General features: G+C 42.3%; 1 protein-coding gene across 11 annotated transcripts in view; it reads right to left on the bottom strand.

Moving 5' to 3' along the window:
- The window catches only part of NEDD4L (NEDD4 like E3 ubiquitin protein ligase), a 322004-nt gene that overhangs the window by 34130 nt on the left and 267389 nt on the right, over positions 1–20485 (bottom strand). For 4 of the 11 annotated variants that reach the window (XM_036876834.2, XM_036876835.2, XM_036876836.2 and 1 more), the window contains 8 exons: positions 19941–20015; positions 18258–18317; positions 13415–13546; positions 12788–12907; positions 11485–11682; positions 5779–5856; positions 4282–4336; positions 4121–4174 (listed from right to left, as the gene is read on the bottom strand). In XM_036876834.2, the coding sequence (XP_036732729.1) occupies positions 4121–4174; positions 4282–4336; positions 5779–5856; positions 11485–11682; positions 12788–12907; positions 13415–13546; positions 18258–18317; positions 19941–20015 (772 nt within the window). The remainder of the gene's footprint in view (positions 1–4120; positions 4175–4281; positions 4337–5778; positions 5857–11484; positions 11683–12787; positions 12908–13414; positions 13547–18257; positions 18318–19940; positions 20016–20485) is intronic. The other 7 variants (XM_036876837.2, XM_036876830.2, XM_036876838.2 and 4 more) reach the window with 5 other exon arrangements.

Raw genomic sequence — 20485 nt, 5'->3', positions numbered from 1 at the left:
TTTAACGATATTGATTATTTCCTGTATCCTCTGTACATGTACTGATAAGAGTAACTAATACATTTAGTTTTAATGCTATCAACACACAGGATGGTTCTAGATTCATGTGGCAGAAGGTCTACATGAAATGTTTCAACTATTTTAGAGAACCTTGATAGAAGCAAAGGGTACTTTGGGTCCCTTACCTTGAAAACACGAGACTTTGGAAAGTCAAAGTTGCTACAGTGATGGAGAATAAGGGAAAAAGCAAAGCAAATAAAGGAATAGAGTACTGCTAAGTATTAACTGCCCTGGCCCACAGCTTCCTGACTGGGGTCATCACCAAAGCAGAAAATATATGAACGACAACCAACATGTAATGACTCCTGAATATTCAGTCCAGAACCGAGCTTGAGGCTCCACCCTTGACATCTGCACCACGGGGACCTCAAAGTCAGCTCTACCGAAACGGAACCCAGTCCTTCAACACCAAAAACAGTTCCTGTCTCCGCAATTAGCAGCATCATAGTCCATTTACTGGTCAAATTCAGAACCTGGCCACACCCTCAATCCTCTCTCACCATTCTCCTCCAGTGGTCCCTCAACTGTCCCTCCGTCTTGCTGACAACACTTCTTTCTGGAGTGCTCACCTTGTCCCTGGACTATTCTCTAGGTTCCCCTGGCCTCAGTCTCGCTCAGTCTTGTTCAAAACTTCACAGCCCTGGCAACAGGGTCTTTCTGCAGAACAAACTTGACCCCTTTCACTCCCCTCTGGATGATCCCTCAGGAGCTCCCTCCGGCCTGCAGAAGGGACCCGGGCTCCCACACCCGCAGATACCCTTTAACTTGACCTATGTGTCATGCTGGCCTCCCCTGCACACTGGCCATTTGCTGCCCCATTACGTTTCTCAGAACTCAACACAATCCGCATATGGCCTCTCCCTCCTGGGGCCACTCTTCTGTGGACTTGCCTGGATAAATCTCACTAATCATTTGGGATCCATCTAAAAAGGAATCCATTCCATAAGGTCTTCCTAAAGCCTAAAGGCACCCCTGGTGCCCAACCACTTGGCAAGTAAGGTGGTTCATTCCTCTAATCCAATATGTGGAAAACCAGGAGGCATTCCCTACTAGAATGTTAAGTCCCTCAAGGACAGGGACTGTGTTTCTATCTCTGCAGCCCCCTCTCCAACACTTAACACATTTCCCAGAATGTAACAGGCGCCTAATATGTTATTTTTTAACGACTGAAAGAAGGTGGTGGTACAAACAAATTCCTGTTAAAACAGTCTAAGCTTCCTAAGAACCACAAGTTTCTGTATGGTTACAATCAAGATAATTTTTGCATCAAAGTATTGTCAACATACGAATATATGGTGACTAGTTATCCATTTTTTTCTAGAACTTTAAAATCTAAGCTTGCCTTTTGTCTTCAGGACATTACATTTCAAAGAAAGGGTCAAGAATGAGGTAGAAGAAAGAAATTCAGGCAACTTAGCTACTCTTAACAGGTTTGGTAAGACTGTTGGCAGAAAAGACAGAAACACGGTTTTATACAACCACTGGAATTTTATTTTCTAGCTTTGTATGTAAGACACCTGTGGCCAGTAACTCAGCTGCTAGGCGTACCTCATCTTTAAGAATCATCCCATGATTCCTGAGAGAGGTAGAGATTCAGCTCAAGATCTTCCCTTAACCTTTCACGCAGGCTCAAGACATGGTATCTATTTGGTAAATGTCAACTAAACAAATCAAATCTGAAGAGATTAGTACTGAACATTCATCTCTTATGAAATTAAGTCCTTAAGATGGTTGAATATTTGTAATCTTGAAAATGTTTAACTTCTCAAGACTGTAGGAAAATAATCAAGTCAGAAAATGATCTAACTATTTACAAGACGAGCAGATTGCTGCTTTTGGCACTCAGTGCACAGACGCACGTCCCAGGGCTGCTGGCGGCCAGGCTGGCTCTGAGTATCTTCCCAGATGACTGCTTCACAGTAAAATGACATATGTCGTAGGCATGACCTGGCTTCTGTCCTGCAGGCAGCAGGATAAACAGCAAAGGAGAGAGCAAAATGAATTTTGCTAGAAATCAGATGTGGGAAAACTGTTTGGAAGGACAGGCTCATCTGGCAGGTAAGGAAATTCTTAAACCTCACCTACCAGGTAGGTACTGAAACCCATTTTGGAATGGTCACCTATCAGCCAGATGTAGCCTCTTAAAGACAGATATTCTGCCCTCCTCACAGACTGGATTTTGGTGAAATGGTATAGGTAATGAACTCTGGTTCGTTGCTATGTACCCCTTACAGCTTTCCATTGAGTAACTGACAAACGAGAGAGAAATGGCAGAAATGTTGTATGAATCAACAGTGAGGTTATCCTAAACAGATCTTTTTCTTACAAATAGTTTTTGCTCATCTAATTTTCACTACATCTGGATAAGAGAACCTTTCAGGATGGTGGAACAAGGGCAAATTTTAAGGTCCATGTAATGATCACAAATATCACATTTTATAGCTCAGATGAGCTGGGCCATGCATGTGGGCGGTACCACTGCCAAGAGCAAAGAGGAGCCTCCCATGTACTCCTGTTGTGACAAGAGGGATGAAGAGCATCTGAGAGAAGTGCTTGGAGGGGCTTGTGGACTGGTCAGACTAAGGAGCTGTCCAGGCACAGAGCAAGCAGCTACCCCTCCTGCCTCCCAAGACAGAAGCAGGGCAAGGCTGAGGCTGGAGGGACCGCTGCTGCTTCTCAAGGCAATTCTCTACACTGTCCAACGAAGGACATCGATTCCAACACCTTCACCTCTTCCCCTCCATGGATCAACGTCAAGTCACCATTTATTGAGCATCTACTACATATTATACTATGTCTATACACACCACTAGAAAAACAGTCTATGATTTTTATTATTTCTACTGTATACTAACATGGGCCTTTGCAAAAGCATTTCTCTTGCTCTTGAGCCCTTGCAAAATCTGAAAACAAACTGTAATGCATAAAGAACTGAAAAGAACTTGTTGTTTTCAGTGTGAAAAAGGTGTGTGACCCTTCTATTTTAACAAATTATGCAAAGAACAGAATTATAAATACGTATAGTAAGGAAAAAAGTGGGGGCACACACATATTTTAAAGCATTTATAGCACCAATTTTATGTTCACGGTAAAATTCTAGAAAGTAGGCAAAATCAGTATTATTGGTTAAATGCAAAAACAAGGCCTATGTACCTGCAAACACCCAATTTAAGTCAAAGGATAGCCCACCTCCCTTACGAATTGTACTTTGGGTTGAATTCTGAACTGCTAGGCTTCTTGCTTTATGCAATGTACAACTACCCCTCAAGCCCCTGTGCCTGGGAGCCAAGCTCTAGGACACACTCAGCTGCTTGGTAATGCCTGGGACAGGCACTAGCCCTATGAGGATTCTGTGGCCAGACTTTCCAGAAACTGGCTCATCACTATACTTTTGGTTAGTTAAGAAAATGTGACGCTGGGGAACCTGGTACAGAAAACATCGTGCAGATTTCACTGTTATGAGCCAAATGAAAACGAAGATCAAAATACTACCAAATTGCACACATGATCTGAACTTTACACCTACTTGAAGATATCTTTTATAATACACATTTTCAGACCTTTTAAGGGCTATACAAATATGATTCCATGGAGAACACGTCGCCTCAAAAAGAAAAAAAAAAAACACCAGCTAAAAGCGAATTCTTATTAGTTTAACTTTTAGTTGAAATGAGAAACCACACGTTTATTCATAGGTGCTGGGGCAAATATACCACAATTTCAAGAAAAGGACTACGTATATATTAGTGAGTCGGGTGCAAGGAAACATGCTATGAAATAGAAAATAAGTCAGAATGGGCATCTTGCCATAGACTGTTGAAGGCAATGTTCAAAAAATGTACATGCTGCTTCAAGCACGGCTCACACATAGACTTTTGACTCAATCATCACTTCTAATCTTATTTTCTATTACCAGAGTGTATTTATTAAAAGCACAAAGTCAAGGGGTTATCAACCTCCCCCCAATTTTTGAATTAAAAAAAGTTAATAGGTCACAAGATCAAATTGGGTGAAAGCTCGAAGGGCTATTTTAAAGCAAACTGGGGTGAGTGCACAGTACCGTACGAGGGCACTGATTCTCTGGTATCATTCTCTCCACATAACACCTGGCTGCCTAGACAAGGAGCAAAATGACAAAGCTTTCACTATAATATTTGTATTATCCGCTCCTCCCTTCCCTTTACCTGCAATACATATGTGCCCACAGCGGTGCATACTTACTATGATCAATATAAAATGTTCGGCCGTCCAAGTGAATTCTTTCTTCCCAACCAGGCTAGGATGGGGAGGCGGGTGGGGAGAGAGAGAGAGAATACAGACATCAGCGAGCAGTTCCAAAATTGAAGGCAAAATGTAAAATATTTAGGATATTTTCTTTCTCTTCTCTGTGAGGGAACATTTTTACATTAAGTATGAACTACAAAATTACCTCTTGACAACATCTAGTAACACACTGTACCGCATGTTCAACAGTCTCAGAGGCATTCACTGTGTGATGGACAGGAAACACGTTGCTATTTCAAAAGCTTCAAAGGGGAACCTCAGTGGACATGAAACAACTGAGTTTAGGGTTGAGAAGCTCATTTAATGAAATTATTTACCGAGTACTAAGGAGAAGAGAAGTTTAATAGAAAAATTAGAGACAGATGCTGTACTCATATCATCTAGTGGTTGAACAATTTAATACCGATATTCTCTGCTGTGAACTCCCACTGTTCAGACTGAGGAACTAAAAATATTGGAATAGTATTTCCAAGATAAGGCCGGTATGCCCTCCTTACGTAAACTGTGCCTGTTCACTACGGGAATCCAGCCAACGTGCAATCTGTCACTTTCCAAACTAAACCTCTAGACCCTCTCTGGGCTCTTTCTGTCTAAACCCAAGATTCAAACAGATGGAGAGAATGAGGGTATTTGTATAATCTGATGAATAAAGATTGAGTTCTAACCTTTCTAACTTCAAATTCTGCTGAATATACCACATACCAGGCAACACGAAGGTTCTTTTGTTTTGGAAAACCACCACCAAAATACTCCCACCCCGTAACATTCTGAAACAGTCTTAGAGTATCTCACATCCCCATCCCTATAAAGCATTTTATATGGCAGGGGTGGGGTGGGGCAGGGGGGGAGGTTGAGGGGATGCATGGTGAAAGTTTCATTCAAAATCCAATTTGGAGTAAACAGTTCACACCCACTTCAGAATGGTGTTGAGAACAACTTTTCCAAAAGAGAACAAACTTATAAAACATTAGATTTATAAAAAATCATTAACAAGGGAAAAAGATTTTAAATATCTGCAGACTAAGTGACTTACAGAACCTTTCTGTGATCACTCATGCCTTTTTCTCCTACTGTTTTTAGTATTTGTGTTCCATGACCAAACCGGCAATAGGGGTCAAACTTAGCGGTCACTGTTATAAAATGAATACGTGATGCTCTCACACTGTCTGTCACCTGTAGAGAACATCTCCTACATCATTACAGGCTTACCTTCCACCAGCAGCTACCAAGTCAGAAACCTTTTTCACAAGTAGTGGATATTATGTAAACTGTGTGTATGAGAATCTAGCCATACACCCAGTTCTATTAGAAAATTACAGACCAATGGGACCCAAAAAGCCTGGAGAAAGAGAAAGCCCCAGGGCTTCTCTACAACACTGGGCAGATGAATTAATAAACATTTCAGACTTGTCCATGTGTCTCTAGAGTACTCACAGGAAGAGGGCCCAGGTCATTGGGGTTTAAAGATGCCTTTGACCGCATATGCACTGGAAATTTCAGCCGTGGGTCTTCCTGTAAGAAGAATGTCGAAGGCAGAAGAGGTTAAGAGTGACTATGTGTGCCGTTACAGCTCCCCGCCTTCTGGAGCTGTGCATTCCAAGACAACCAGGGTGACATGGTGCTACACTCCTGCCTGAACGGGTGAGGGGTGGGTCCCTCTTAGTATAGGAAGCCTGGCTGACCAGCTCTCTAAGATTCTACTCCTCCTCCTGTCCTTGGTGAAAGCAGGTAAGAGTATTTAAATAAAAGGCTAACTATTTCCCTGAGCCCTTGAGCAGGTGAAGAGGAAGAAGACCCCAGCAGTGATGTTACTATGGAAACCAAGATGGAGGGTACCAATGAAGACAAGGCCCTAAACTAGAAAGGGAGTGGGATGATGGCTTAAGCCTCCCTCTGGTCCTGAGCTCTGGGTGAGGGCAGCGAGCCTCCCTTCCTTCTGCACCTCTTGACGTAGAGGAGAGTCTCAATCTGGTCTGTCAAGTCATGTCCTGCTCCACAGTCAGCCTCATTATATGAAGTCACATTCCTACTATTGAACTTGACTGAGATTCTTGATCAAGTTCTGCAGATTAGATTCTCATTTACATCTCTTAGAAGTTTGCAAAAGACTTTTCTTAAGGGATATGGTTCGTACGATACCAGAGAGAGCCAAAAAAGGAGAAACATGTACTCCGACATCCTGTGTCATGCTTTATAATTTACAAAGCACACAGGCTCAGATGTGTGATTTTGCAGCAACCCTGTTAGGAAACTGAGCACATTGTCTCTGCTTCTTCAGATGAGGAAACAATTTCAGAGGGAATGAGACTTTGCCCAAAGGTTCTAACCCCGAGTCTGGGAGCTGCCTCTGACTCACACAGACCCAGTGAAAACACAACAGAACTTAGAGAATTTTTACTTTAAACTCAAAAGATTAGAAATCAAATGATAAAATTCAGAAAAGCACACTGTCAACCAAGTAAGCCTAAAATAAATTTTAAAAAAGGCATGCTTTTGAAATCTCAAAAAAACCCACAACCGTTTATTCAATTATATTAAAAGGCTTTCTTGTTGTCAAACTACTAAAAGGTTTTCTGCCTCAGCATTCTCCCAAGTCAACAAAAAAACCCGAAATAATTGGTATAAAGCTATGAGAAAATAAAAAAACTCACTTTGGGATTGCTAGTGGTACAGGGTTTCCCTTGGGGATGACAAAAATGTTCTGTAATTTATTACAGTGACGGCTGCACATCTTTGCTCAATGATTCTAAAAACCATTCAATCATGTATTTCCAGTACGGTGAACTGTGCAACATGTGAATTACATCTCAATAAAGCTGTTAAAAATTTTTCCCCCAAGTCAACAGTACAAACTGATGTTTGTACTTCAATTATCACCGGATTATACTTCAGTATCACTGAATTATAACAAAGCAACAAACTTCTGGAACTAGCAAGAATAAAAATAAAAAAATCAAAGCAATCTTTGCTTTCTCTCAACTATAGCCAACTTTTAATTGAAGAAATGAATCATGTTAGCAGCTTATGATGAATATTGAACCTGAACCTAATGTACTTCTAGAAGGGTACTTAGAGGCATGAAATAGGTCTAGTATTCTGTATTACACTGGAACCCAAGCAGTGTAAACAGATACACAGAACAGAAATAGATTTTGGATTTAAAAGGTCCAAGAAGCTGATTATCTGGTAAACATTTGTGGACAGAGGAAAACTCAGAGCCCTGAATCACTCCACAAAGCTACTCACTCAGTTCTAACTCCAAACTGGACCAAGTAAAGACACAACCACAGCGGCCCTTTGAGGTCCCACAGAGCCACTGACCATGCCGGACTCGAGAGCCTGAGCTGCTGTTATGTGAGGAGTGTGGGGCTGCTTGACGCTGCACCCCAGACCAGCCGTGCCTTGGAATCACACCCAGGCTACTGTGAAAGACAACTGGCCCTGTTGGTAAAAAGCTGGCAATTAAAAGAAAGAAAAAAAGGTTGAAATTAAAGAAAGATGCCAGTGGGGAGGAGCTAGGGATGGGCTGAGGCACGAAGAATAAAATAAGGTCCGTTTTTCACACGTATACTACTAATACTGCCTTGCATGGAGACCCTGAATTCACAGAAGGTGAGGGCCAGAGGCCCTGAGGGTCCTATTACTTTATCATGCCCACAAAAGCCAAAATAATGGCCACAGCTGCCATCCCTCCTGTTCTGGGGGCTAACCAGCGGGCACTACTGAACCCACTCTCCCAGGTGGCAGGAACCCCCCGAGCTGATGGAGCAGGTGAGGGCAGCCAAGGCCCCACTTGAATTATGGTAACTGCAGGGATGACAGCACGTTGGAATACTAATGTGGTCTCAAATGATACGAACATAAATGAACAGAAAATACACCCAACACACCCAACTGTTTCTGCCGCCTTCTCTCAGCACCGGAAGAGCACTCTTTCACCATTTATTTCATAATTACTTCAGTATCTCACAATCGCATCCCTCAATACAGTTGAAGGGATTTTTTAAACAGAAGGCAAAGATCAACATGTTAAAAAAAAAAAGGTTTCTTTGTAGAATCATTAAAAAAATATATAAATATGGGCGTGCTGACTGGTTGAGAAAACAACTGCGTTTTTTCCATTCTGGAAGACATCAGCAAACATGCTGGGGCTATGATGAGTTTTGGACCTGATTAGAAAACAAACTGCAAAGTTAATTAAGGTATACTCTTTCTTGCTACAAAAATAAAGCAATGCTTTGTCCTGTACAAGACATAAATACATTCTTCTACACTTTGAGCTGCTTTCCTGGCAGATGCAAGCTGAAGGCCTCTTGTAATCTCTCCTCAGTCACCTGGTGGCCTCCAGCATGCACGGCCTGCCTGACCTGGGTGGGGACAAAGTGATGTTCATTTGATGTGGTCAAATTCTATTCCAGATAGGCTGCTGACATACCACCTCCATCACTTGTGTGTGCAAAAAGCCATTTAAATAGTAGCTGTCAAAGGGCATTTTCCTCTATCAGTGTACACAAGGGAAAATTGGCCTGAATCTTTTCATGCTTCTGGTTAAGCACAGGAATCAAGAGCAGACAGGTTGCTGGGGAAAGCACGATTTTCGTTCTTCTAAACCCTGTCTAACTAGTTTTTTGTCCTTTTCTATTACAGAGCTCAAATCTAAGAACTCTATGCTGTTCTCTCTTTTAAAAATCAAAGCGAACCCAAACCAATTCAAAACAGTATTTAAGCTGAAAATTACCTTTACTGCTCCTTCTATCCCTCCATCTTTGGTCAAAATAAGCAGGCAATTTAAAGGGTGCCTCTGCATGGAGAATTCCATACAGGCCTTTGTTAAGGGGTAGTTTAGCAGCTGTGGAAGCTAATCTGAGGATCGTGAAGAAGGGTAGTGACTCGTGGGATTTCCATTTGTTACTTTAGGGATTTTTTCAACAGGAGCAACAAAATGTTGTTTTAACAAATTAAAATTTTAAGTTCGAAAATTAGTCAGTAACAAGAATGCATAGAAAGGGGCAAGTGGAAATTCAAACTAGGTCTCATTCAACAATAATGCAGGCAGTAAATAAGGCTGGTGCTATTTAAAATAAAATCTGCCCAGCTGCAATTACACTGCAGTTGTGGCGTGAAAGGCTGTGAAGGGCTGGGGATTTGATTACTAAGCGAGTTCAAATTACTAAAATCATAGCTTATGTTGGCAAGCCACAGTGGCTCCATACACTAATCCATCTACTTTGACAATATTTACCCCCTGTTTCTGGAGCTCCCATTTCTGGCTGAGGACTGCAAATAACAGCAGTGTGGCAGCATGCAGAAGTGAGTATTGTAGCAGGTTCTATGTCACTGAGGCAAAAAGACTCAAAACCCAAACTCTATGACATTTTCCAAAGCACTGTCTATCTCTTACTCTCAACTTGCCCACGACCTGTAATACTATCTTCAGACTAAAAGGTGAGTCAAACAAGGCTACATGTCATTCTATGCCTTAGGAGTAGTTATGTGTTTACCAAGTGAATGCCACCAGATCTAAATGATAAATTCTCTTGGCAGGCTACTCCCTTATTTCATGATAAGAAGAACTTTCAGAGTAGTTCTCATGAAGGGGTGTTTGGAAATGTGTGGGGGCATTTTTGGTTGTCACTATGATAGCGGTTGAGGGCAAAAGGTGGCTATTTGAAATAATGTCAGGGGACAAAGATAAACTGTAATAAAGGGCACAGTTCTGCCTCCAGTGTTGACAATGTCCTCATGGAGACTTACTATACCATGATCCACCGGATTATTGGGACAGAGCCCTCTAAGGCCATTTTGTCCAATTCTTAAGGGACAGAATTCACACCACACCATGAGCAAAGTGTAAGTGGCTGCTCAGGTCACCCTGGACCAGGCCTCTTCCTTAACACAACAGTGCTGTTCTATCAACTGGGCATACTTGGTGTCTTCATTAGAAATGGGAATTTAAAGCATGTGTTCACCACTGGTCCAAGACCAAAGAGCTAGCGCCAGTGACGAGAGCCAAAACCCAACTAGCTTTCATGTAACACCAGTGCTGAGCAAGGAGCAGAGATGACAGCACGGAGTTAAACTGTACCCAGACAACTAAATGGGGGTACAAGGGACAGAAGAAAAAACAAACCTCCTGTAGCATCAGAAATAGTCAGAAACAAGAGAACCAATTTCAGTATAACCACGATCTAGAGAACACATAATAAGAAAATACCACTGTCTTCTCAAAGAACTATATGCTGCATTAAGTAAACCACCACCGATTCACCTAAGCCATGAAGAACTGACAGGGGAATATAAGCGTATGCTTATGCATCTTTGATTAATCTCATCTTGCTCAAGTTAATACAACACAGATTCTTTCTCATGTATGATTCGGGGGCACATGGAAGAGCAGCAGGATAAGAAAAATCAATTTTGACAAAATGTTCACAAAAAAGAGCTATCACATTCACAACCGAAGTGTTCAGTACATCTCCCTCTCCTAACCCACGATCGAAGGAATAAAATATAGCTCAATCTGATTTGAGCACCCAAAACCAAAATTTTTTTTTTTTGTAGATAATTATTTTTTATTGAAGGGTAGTTGACACACAGTATTACATTAGTTTCAGGTGTACAACACAGCGATTCAACATTTATATACATGATAATTCTAGGTACCAGCTATCACCATACCAAGTCAAAACCAAAATTTTAAACAAATCAAATCAAGATGGGTAATGTCAATAAAAATGCAGAAAGCAGCAGACTAAAATGATTTTTAAAAAGGTTAGCATTCCTAATAAAATTAAAGCATCATGAGACGTGAAGCACTACCACCAAAATCCTAGCACTATGGAACACTATCTTTTTCCAAATATGGTCAGTTATCAAAACCAGAGCTTTCCATTAAGTCCTGTGAAGGACAGACACCCGCCTGGGGCCAAGACTGAAATGGCCATTAGCCTCATGCCCGCAAGTCACCCACACCCACAGCCCATGTGCAGTCTACATGGAGGCTGAGGAGATTCTCTGGGGACATGCTTCAGTGTCAGTGAAACTGCTCTACAAGAACTATGAGTACTGAGTAAGGAAATGAAGGAATTAATGCCAGACCTCATGAATGGAAATGGAGCCAAATAAAAGCAGCAACCTTACCCATGTCGTAGTCTTTGTGTTATGGTCAATGAAGAAGGGTCGGCCGTTTGGCGCTATCCTCATTTCCCAGCCGGGCGGCAGGAAGCTCTGTGTGACTTTGTGTTGTGGTTTGGGGGAGTTGTAAGGTGATGGCTGTGGGGACTGTGGATTGGAAAGGGTATCTTTCACAGCCCGACGTATGGGTGAATCCTTGGCACCCTAAGGAATAATAATGAGCATTAGAACTCTTACCATGTGCTATTCCACGTGTGTCAAAATGTACCTGGGTATCATGGAATGCTCCTCTTTGGAGGGCAAGGGGGAAGCTCCTAAAAAAAAAAAACTGTTTCTGTCATTCATTTACTTTTAAATCACTCTAACTTGAAGCTTTTCTATTGGTTAAACACACAATGAGATTAAGTATTTGTAACCCCCATCCTTTGATAGCTACTCCATACATAGCAAAAATATTGTTCCATATTGAGCCTTGGATGGAAATTTTACAGAGGGTAGAGAGAAATGTGCCCCTGCTCTTCATGAGCTCACAGTCTAACGAAGAAAGGATTGACCGTTTTTAAGAGTACAAAAAGAAAAATCTCTCTCAATGGACAAAACCACCTGGCATCACATACTTGTTACCCTTGACATTTGTATCACAGTTTCAGAGAGAGATCATCTTTCCCCACTAATCAGCATCTTAAACCCAGGGCACAGAGAAACCCAGAGCTGGCTCTAAGACACTGTCAAGTTGAGAACTTCAAACGTTTACTCTCTGGCTTCTCTAACTCTCTGACATTTGTGATGTTAAGGAACGGCATTAAAACCACATGAACAGGAGAGAGCGTAAGCAGCTGCCCAGCAATGATTTAGAAATGCAAATTCGCATCAGAAACACATATGCCCATACAATGGAAGATCCCACAGTTGAAAGGAAAAAAATGATCAAAGCAACAGCTATGATTTAAAACTCAGAAAGCACTGATATTTGAAAGAGTTACTATGCAAGTCTAATGAGGAACAGGCAATACAGAGCAAAACACAACAAGAATGGCGAGAGTTCTGAAAAGAGGTGCCCACGTCCAACACAGGTCACCATGGCCTCAGCCAAATGAGAATCAGAAATCAGGTGAGAGTCCAGAGGCGTGAACTGGGAGGAACAGAGAGGCATGTATAAGGCTGCACAAGGGCACCCCTCCCCGCAAGCACAGTGGCTGATGAGAGAGCAAGGCAGCTGCAAAACTGAAGTCCAGGTCACAGAGAAGAGGGAAGGAAGAGGGGCCACAGGGTAGAAGTGACCCGGGGGGGGCTGAGGCAGCCTTCTCACCTCCAGGGGGGCAGATAAGGTTACTGTTGGCGAGCTGAGGCTACGAGGCCGGCGGATCTGAGGCTCGATTAGATGGTTGTTACTGTTTGTGGCGGATCCGGATGCACCATCTTCTGCAAGCTATTTTGGAGGCAAAAACAGGTTAGCTTCATAGGAGGATCTCCCTATGAGTGTGACTGGGAGTGTGGATCCAAACAACAACACAGCCAGAATAAATTAAGAAGCCTGGCCTGTTTATAGCATGGAGGAAACAATTAAACATAATAACAGGGAAATGGATGGGAAAACACATTTGAAGGAAATAGAAATGAATCACGAGCTCAGCATAAAAAACTAGCCTCAGAATAAATGGGGGTTTGGGAGAGAACCTTAACGTCGTAATAGGCTCTTCCTCTGAAAGTATCTTTCATGTCACATTTTAAAAATGTACCTAGGGAATAATAGTTTGATTTGGTGACCAAATTCCCCCTTAGCAGATACAATGCTTAAAGTAATGCATGTTCTCTGTGAGAAAAAGTTTCTGAAACGTGGGTTCTTCAGAACAATACATAACATCAGCAACACTGAGCTCATGCACATTTTGGCTTCTGTTGCCTGATATTTTAAGCTGTATGGCGATGTGCATACCTGCATGATAGGTCGCGTCCAAGTGGTGGTTCGATTGTTATGATTGACATAGTATGTGCGTCCCTTAGCATCTTTTCTTTCTTCCCAGCCTGAAGGGAGGCCCGGCGTGGTATGTACATAGGCCACTGATGGCTGTTTGTGTAAGAAATCATTATTTAATATCTTACATTTGTTTTCTGATCAGTCTAATAAAGTAATGTACACCCAGAGAATTATTTGTTCTAGACAAAGTAACTGAATTCTATTTGTACCAAAAACATCAGTGTCTGGAAAAAGGCAATGGATTTCCAATAGTTTCAAATCTACTGTGAAATGAGCCCTGAACAGTTACAGGGTCCAAAATCTTACAGAACTCAGTCCGAAGGTGCTGGAGCCCTGAATAGAGTCATTGTTAAGATGATCATAAGGAAGGAGCAAAATAGGACAGTATTTTAGTTATTAAATTTCACTGCCAAACCATGTAGAGCTTAAAGGTGTTTCAAACTGTCAAATGTTACCATCTATGAAAAGGATGCTCTGAATAGGTATTCCTAATCATTGCTGCCATGGGGATGCTGTCCTAACTTATTCCTCAGTTCTTCATCAGCTTAGAGCCCTTCCAATCCAGCTTTCAGGTAAAAAACAGTCTCTTCTCTGGAAGGCCTGCATTCCCACGAGGGCACATAATCAGGAGCACCAACCAGGACATCTCACCTGACCCCACTCAGGAAGCCACCTGGCCACCTGAGGTCACAGTTCCAAAGGAGCCTGATATGGGGGAGGGGGGCTGTACCTGCCCCCACCCTCCCATATCTGGCTTTTGTCTCTTTAAACAGGGAATGAAGCACAAGCAGTTTCTGGGTTTAGAGACATGCCCAGTATAGAGTGACTTTATAGTCCAAATTAGATTGCAAAAGGATTCCTGACACACTTCTGCTTGTAAGCAGCAGTCTGGGTGGAGAAATATTGGAATAGCGAGGATGTTTCAATGACTCACAGAAGTGATGAGATGGAGGTTTGAGGACAGTGTGTCCCAGGGGCTCCCAGATGAATGTGGCTGCATGTAGGACCTGTGACTGGGAAAGGGTGCCACTCAGTCTAAGGGTGGAGGGCACAGAAACAAGAAGCCAACTGTGGCTACCAAGGCTCCTGGGGGGAATGGAAAGTAAAGCGGCCACCACCACAAGAAACTCTTAGGTGACAATCCAACAGGAAGCTGCTTCTTTTGGGTACTGTCTTCCTTAATTAGGACCCTCTGAACCACCACCTGGAGGTTTACCATGTGTGGTTCTCCCATGAGGCTGACAATGTAATAAATCTCTTAGCTCATCCCTCCTTTTCATGTTCACCACCAACAGTGGGCCTTGGCTAAGACGGGCACAGTCCGAGGGTCCCCTGGTCCCCTGCAGGACTCTGAGCTGGAAAGCACCATCAAGGGTGCTGCCACATAACTGAGGGACCTCAGTTGTTAACAAGGCTCAAATTCTACTTGCAAGCTCAGCAGCACATTCCAGAGAACACTGAAGCCATGAAGCAGCTGCCTCAGTGGTTATTTCTAAAACATGTTTACCAGGCAAGGCAAGATTGCTTGTAAGAAAACTTTCTGCTAAAACCGCAACAACAATTTTCTTGATATTTCTCCAAATCAAGTCCCAAAGGCACCATAATGGTAATTTCAAGGCTCTGACGACACAGCATCCTAGACGGAGGTGTAGGGACAGAGGAGTGGAAGATCCATCAACATGCAGGCCTGGTCTTTCCATGAGTATGAAAGACAGATGAGTTCATCCACAGCCCGAGGCTCTTCTCCTCACTCTTCCTCTCACTACGGCACCAGTACAAATGAACTATTTCTAGGCTACCTCTTATCTGGGCACCTCAAAAACTGACTCTGCTGAACTGAGTCAGAACCCAAGTTGTAATCTAAGTTAGTGGTCAATTCATGTTTTTGGCAAAGTGCGTGCTGGGAAGTTCTGACCTACTGTTGTTGACATGACGACCAAATGGAATTTGTTGCACTTCCTCTGTCCTGTCAAGTTTTTTTTGGGAAGGGTAAGTAACTATATACCTTAGAAAACTCTGTTCTGGAAACCTCAAGGATAGTTTTATATTTACAAAACCCCTGGGAAGGGTATTTATGAGGAGACTGGTAAATTTAAGCGACTTGGATGTGTCATGGATGATCTCAGAACTGTGGGACTCGCAGCAGAGTATTCCAGCACCCAGGTTATTTTCACAGATCCTGTGAATAGGACCAATCAGTTTATGGAACTGTTCATTCCAACATATGGAAAATGTTCATTCTAACTTCTGAGAATTGAATTGACAACATGTGATCTAGTTCCATGTATGTGAGATGGTGTTATTACAATGTTTCTTTATAGATTTCTTCCCAAATGACCATGGAGAGCCACCTGTACTGATGCCATTTGTGGCTCAAAATACTGCCTGCCTCTGACCCTCCCCACTTAAGGGAGGGGGCAGGACTCAGCTTCTACAGACAAGAGACCATGGATGCAGCCCAGCCCTGGAGCCAAGATCAGTCTTTAGGCGCACACGCGTGCTGGTGGTATGCGTTCCACACCACCTTGCGAAACAAGTTCATCAAGAGCCAAGTTAAAATCCGCTAGCCAGCTTAACTTAACATTGCATAGCTTTTTATCTCAATACACTACTGTGCTCCACAATGCCAAATCGCCCTTTAACCACAATTCATAGTGGCTCCATTTATTCATTAAAATGAAGAACTCAATCGTGTTTAAACTGTAAAGTTTCAATGTGCTTTTAAGGATGGTAAACAGTTTGGCACTATGACAGACTCTCCCGAGCTTACTCTAACCCTGCCATACTGTTTTACCTCGGTGTATTTTTAGGGCATACATAGCAAAGACCAAATAGACTGTGTTCTTCTTCTCACTTTATCTCACTGCTTAGCCAGCCATACACCAAAGAGTCGTGGTCTCACGCAGAGAATCAGGGCTGCTCATTCTACTACAGAAATGAAAGCACTACCATGGGAAGACAGATACGCCAGGATGGTTAATGCAACATGCTGTGTGGTACCAAAAGGGGTGGGGTGGGGGCTGAATGCTCATCAGTGTGGGCAAATTATATAAATGGTGGTGTATTCAAACCATGGAACATTTTGTAATTATTAACGTGTCCCAGAGGAATGACCGTAAGTGAGTGAAAATACCAAGCAGCTAGGTAATATGCACACGAGAGCCCACTCCCCAACGTGTGCATGTATGTACATCCACATGCATGTCTGTGAGAGCAGAGAGGAAGGGGTGGGGTGGCTTCTGTGTGGCTCAGCACACACAGGAGGGGTGGGAGAAGGTGTAAAAGAGGGAGAAAACACAGTGGGAGATGGAATTGGCATTTATGATGAGGGATGGCGAGGGTGGAGGAGAGAGAGGCGATGCTCTCAAGCCTATCTGAATTCCTGCCACAGCCATAAAATAAGTTGGCTTGGCACTGCTGAAAGCTTACTAGGTATGTAGAAAGCATGAGAGCAGGCAAAACATTGAGAAACTACCCACTACCCAGGCCTTAAAAATAAAAGCAAAACCAAATTGTATTTTTAATTCGCTGCTGCAGGAGGGGAAGGAGAGGGCAATGCGAGGGCGACAGGGACCCGCATAGACTGATGACTCTGTCCTGCCAGCGAACTCTCACCATGGAGCCCAGAACTGTCGTAATTCATCCTGGCACTTAACATCACCACCTATCACAACACTCCAATCCTAACGGCACCTTCCAAGGCCCATAAAATGCAAAAATGGATGACTGGGGACACTCATTAGCACTGAGTTCTATTAAAATTATTTCATGAAATGATCTCACCTACCTTGCAACTCTACTCCCACAGAAATTACTAGTACACAGTAGGAAATAGGCCCGTTCATTTGGAATTTCTTGAATTCTAGTGGACGCTGAGCCTGGCCCACCCAATACATGACTTTGACATAAATCATTACAGCTCCATACCTTAAAATGGCCTGATTTTTGCTGACTGCCAGCTGATTTTCCTGTGTGCAATGCTGAGCATTAAATTCTAAAAATGTAACTAAGTTGTTCCTTTAAATCAACATCCTACAGAAAATCAGCAACTGTGTATGTATTTAAGGATATTCTCAAGAAATAAGCAGTTACAACAAACATAACACAGGTGAAACATTAAGGAAAATTCTTCAAATAGCTACAGGAGCTCAAAGCATAAGCTAAGTTAGCCTGTCTTTATGGATCAAATAGAAAACAGGTAATTAAAATACACACAAACATGGATACTAGAAATTTAAAATAATGAAAAACAACAGATACTTGGCCTAGAGAAACACATTTTTCTAGACCTTTTAAACTTACATTCCCTCCTCTCTCTCTCCAAACTATATGAACACTGCTTCATGCTCATGATACAGAAAACCTAATGCAGAATTTAAAACGTGATTTAGGAAATGCACAGGAAGTGACTGCCCTGCACACAACCACGAATCCACGTGTCCAACTCCACGCAATTCCCGTGGCTTCCCTTACTTTCTTCCAAAGTATTTTAGCCAAGCCTTCTAACAAACAGGAAAACCTTATCAGGAGGCAAAAATATATTCTAAATGGTCAAATTAAATGCATTCAATCAAAGGTTAACAGTGTTCTGAATAAAACTATAAGGACTAAACAATTATTTTGTTTTACCCAGTACCTTTGAACAATGTGACAGAGATTTAAAATGAGAAACACATGCAGCTCTGTAGCACAAAGAAGTCTGATCTTATCCAAAAAAGAAGAGAGTATGTTCACCCTGATTGAAAATAATCAAAACCAGCCCACAGTTTTGCCATTCATGTCTCATAAAGGGTATCATTACCGTTGGCTCCTCACCACCCGTGACAGTTGATGAACGCGCTCTCCTAGTTGGGGCACTGGGCTGTTAAATAATAATTTATATCAGTGAAATGCACTTAGGGAGACCACCCATTGCTTACTGAATCAGGGATCATTGCTGATGTAGCCAGTAAGGAGGTGACATGAATCAGAGTCCCTGAAATCCACCCAGTGCAAATAAAGCTGGGCAAGCACTGATGACCAGAGGTAAAAGAGGAACACCATTGCCCCCTCCCTGAAAGGCGCAGGCTGCAGCCTTGGTGGGTGTAAACGATGAGTTACCACCTCAATAATGTGAGATGTCTTAACTGAAAAATAGTGGAGCCCACTATGGTTTTGCCCTCACTGTTAAATAATTAGCAGATTCTTAAATGTGCCAAACTGAAAATTCAAGTAAGAGGCCCCTGGTTATCAGTGAGTTCGCAGCTTCATACAGGACAAGGAAAGAGGGAGGAATCATCAGTTTCCAGGATGTGGGTCCTTGGGCAAATAAAATCGACACTGATTTTGAAAGGGAGAGAAAGTGCCATTAATTCATCAAGGAAAATCAGAATCATCAGGTTGAGGGGGACTCCCACCAGTCCATCACTGCTCTTTGTTCTGTGTTTTTTTTGGGGGGTAGGGGGAAAGCCTATATTGAAACTATCTCAGAAAGGATGATCTTGTCAAGCTTCTGATCAACCAACCAATTCTATGTACGCCACAACTGAACTGACTATGTTGATTACTCAGTTGACTAGTGTACTCAACTCATTCTGTAAACAAAAAAGACTAAAACATAGGCAAAAATATCCTTTGAAGTCAAGCGAAGATGTACACGATAGGGAAGACACTGTGACTGTGCAAGAATTGTTAAGGGGAATCTTTTTTCCACCTTCCATTTCAAACATAATAAAGCATTTGTACTAAAAATGATCAAGGATTCACAGTAATAAAAAAACTTGGCCAGGTCAAATATCAAACTGAACATGCTGAAACCACGTATTATTTTGCCCTCCAGAGGAGAAACAAATTGATAAAAAAAAATTATTTTTAATGTGTACACTAAACTTCTCCAAAGGCAGTTCTTCCAATTTGCATTTCATTTTTATTTATGTACTGCATTATTCAACACCCCTTACGCTTCTGTATTTGCTGCTCATTATGAAAACTGGAGAATGGGAGCAAATTACAGTGAACCCTTTAGTCAGTAGGGCTGCCTTTAAAGAGAAGGCACAGGGGCTTTGTGGATTACGAGTTTAGGCCATTAGTAATGGAAATATTCATTGCACACCCAAAAGAGTTGTTCCTGTTCAAAGGGATTCAATATGTTCTTAAGATACAGGTCACCTGAGCATGCTTTAGTGACTAAATGCAGTTTAAAATAAAAAAAGAAAGGGAATTATTAATGTATGCTTTCAAGTAAGTAGTGTAAGTCACATAAGCACATCAGAATTGGTACTAATTTGGGTGGAAAACTAAGGCACTGAGGTTTCAGCCCTGCAGATTTTGCAGGCAGTAACAACTCTATTAGAATGCCACTCGCCTTGGGCAATTTGCGAGGAAATTTTAATGTCTCATTTATGTGGTAAATGGATTTGCACAGGAAAAACTCTTCCTCAGAAGCCCATGATTTTAAAGGAAAGCCAAGAGAGCCGACTAAAGACTGGAAATGAGTGGGGGTTACCGGTGGTAGATGAGCCTGCTCGGCAACCGCGTCGGTGACACTGCAGGACCTCAGCCTCGAGGAGGGCTCTCTCTGTTGGGTGAGGAAAGGACATGACATGTCAGGAAAACACATGCCTAGAAACGAGTTTCACAGGCTTAAAAAAAATACCACTCCAGCCTATTCACTGCTCTTTGATTTTAGGAGGTAATAAGGGAAAGCACCTTTTCAGAGTAATGAGAGCACTCCTTTAAGGAGTCAGGTAGCCTTCCATCTGCAGTCTCAGGCACAATGGCATTCTGACTGGTCCTTAGATGTAACAGCAAAAACAAGAGGAGGAGGTCACAACAGGAAAGGGGGCTCCACAGGCCCCAGCGACTCTAGTGTTGCTCTAAGAATGGAAGTGAGAGGCTGACAGTCCTGTATATTCTGCTTTGGGGCGCAACCTCTGGGTAAATTCTAGGGTGATGTGAATACAGGAAGAAACAGTGATACTTGGCTAGTAAACATCTATTGAATATTATAATTTTTGACAAAGAATCAGTTGGGTTCTATGTCCACAAGAA

The sequence above is a fragment of the Manis pentadactyla genome, chromosome 6 (genome assembly GCF_030020395.1).
Source record: "Manis pentadactyla isolate mManPen7 chromosome 6, mManPen7.hap1, whole genome shotgun sequence".
Classification (NCBI taxonomy): Eukaryota; Metazoa; Chordata; class Mammalia; order Pholidota; family Manidae; genus Manis; species Manis pentadactyla.
Note: the sequence above shows the minus strand (reverse complement) of the source record. Positions and strands in the feature narration are given on the sequence as shown.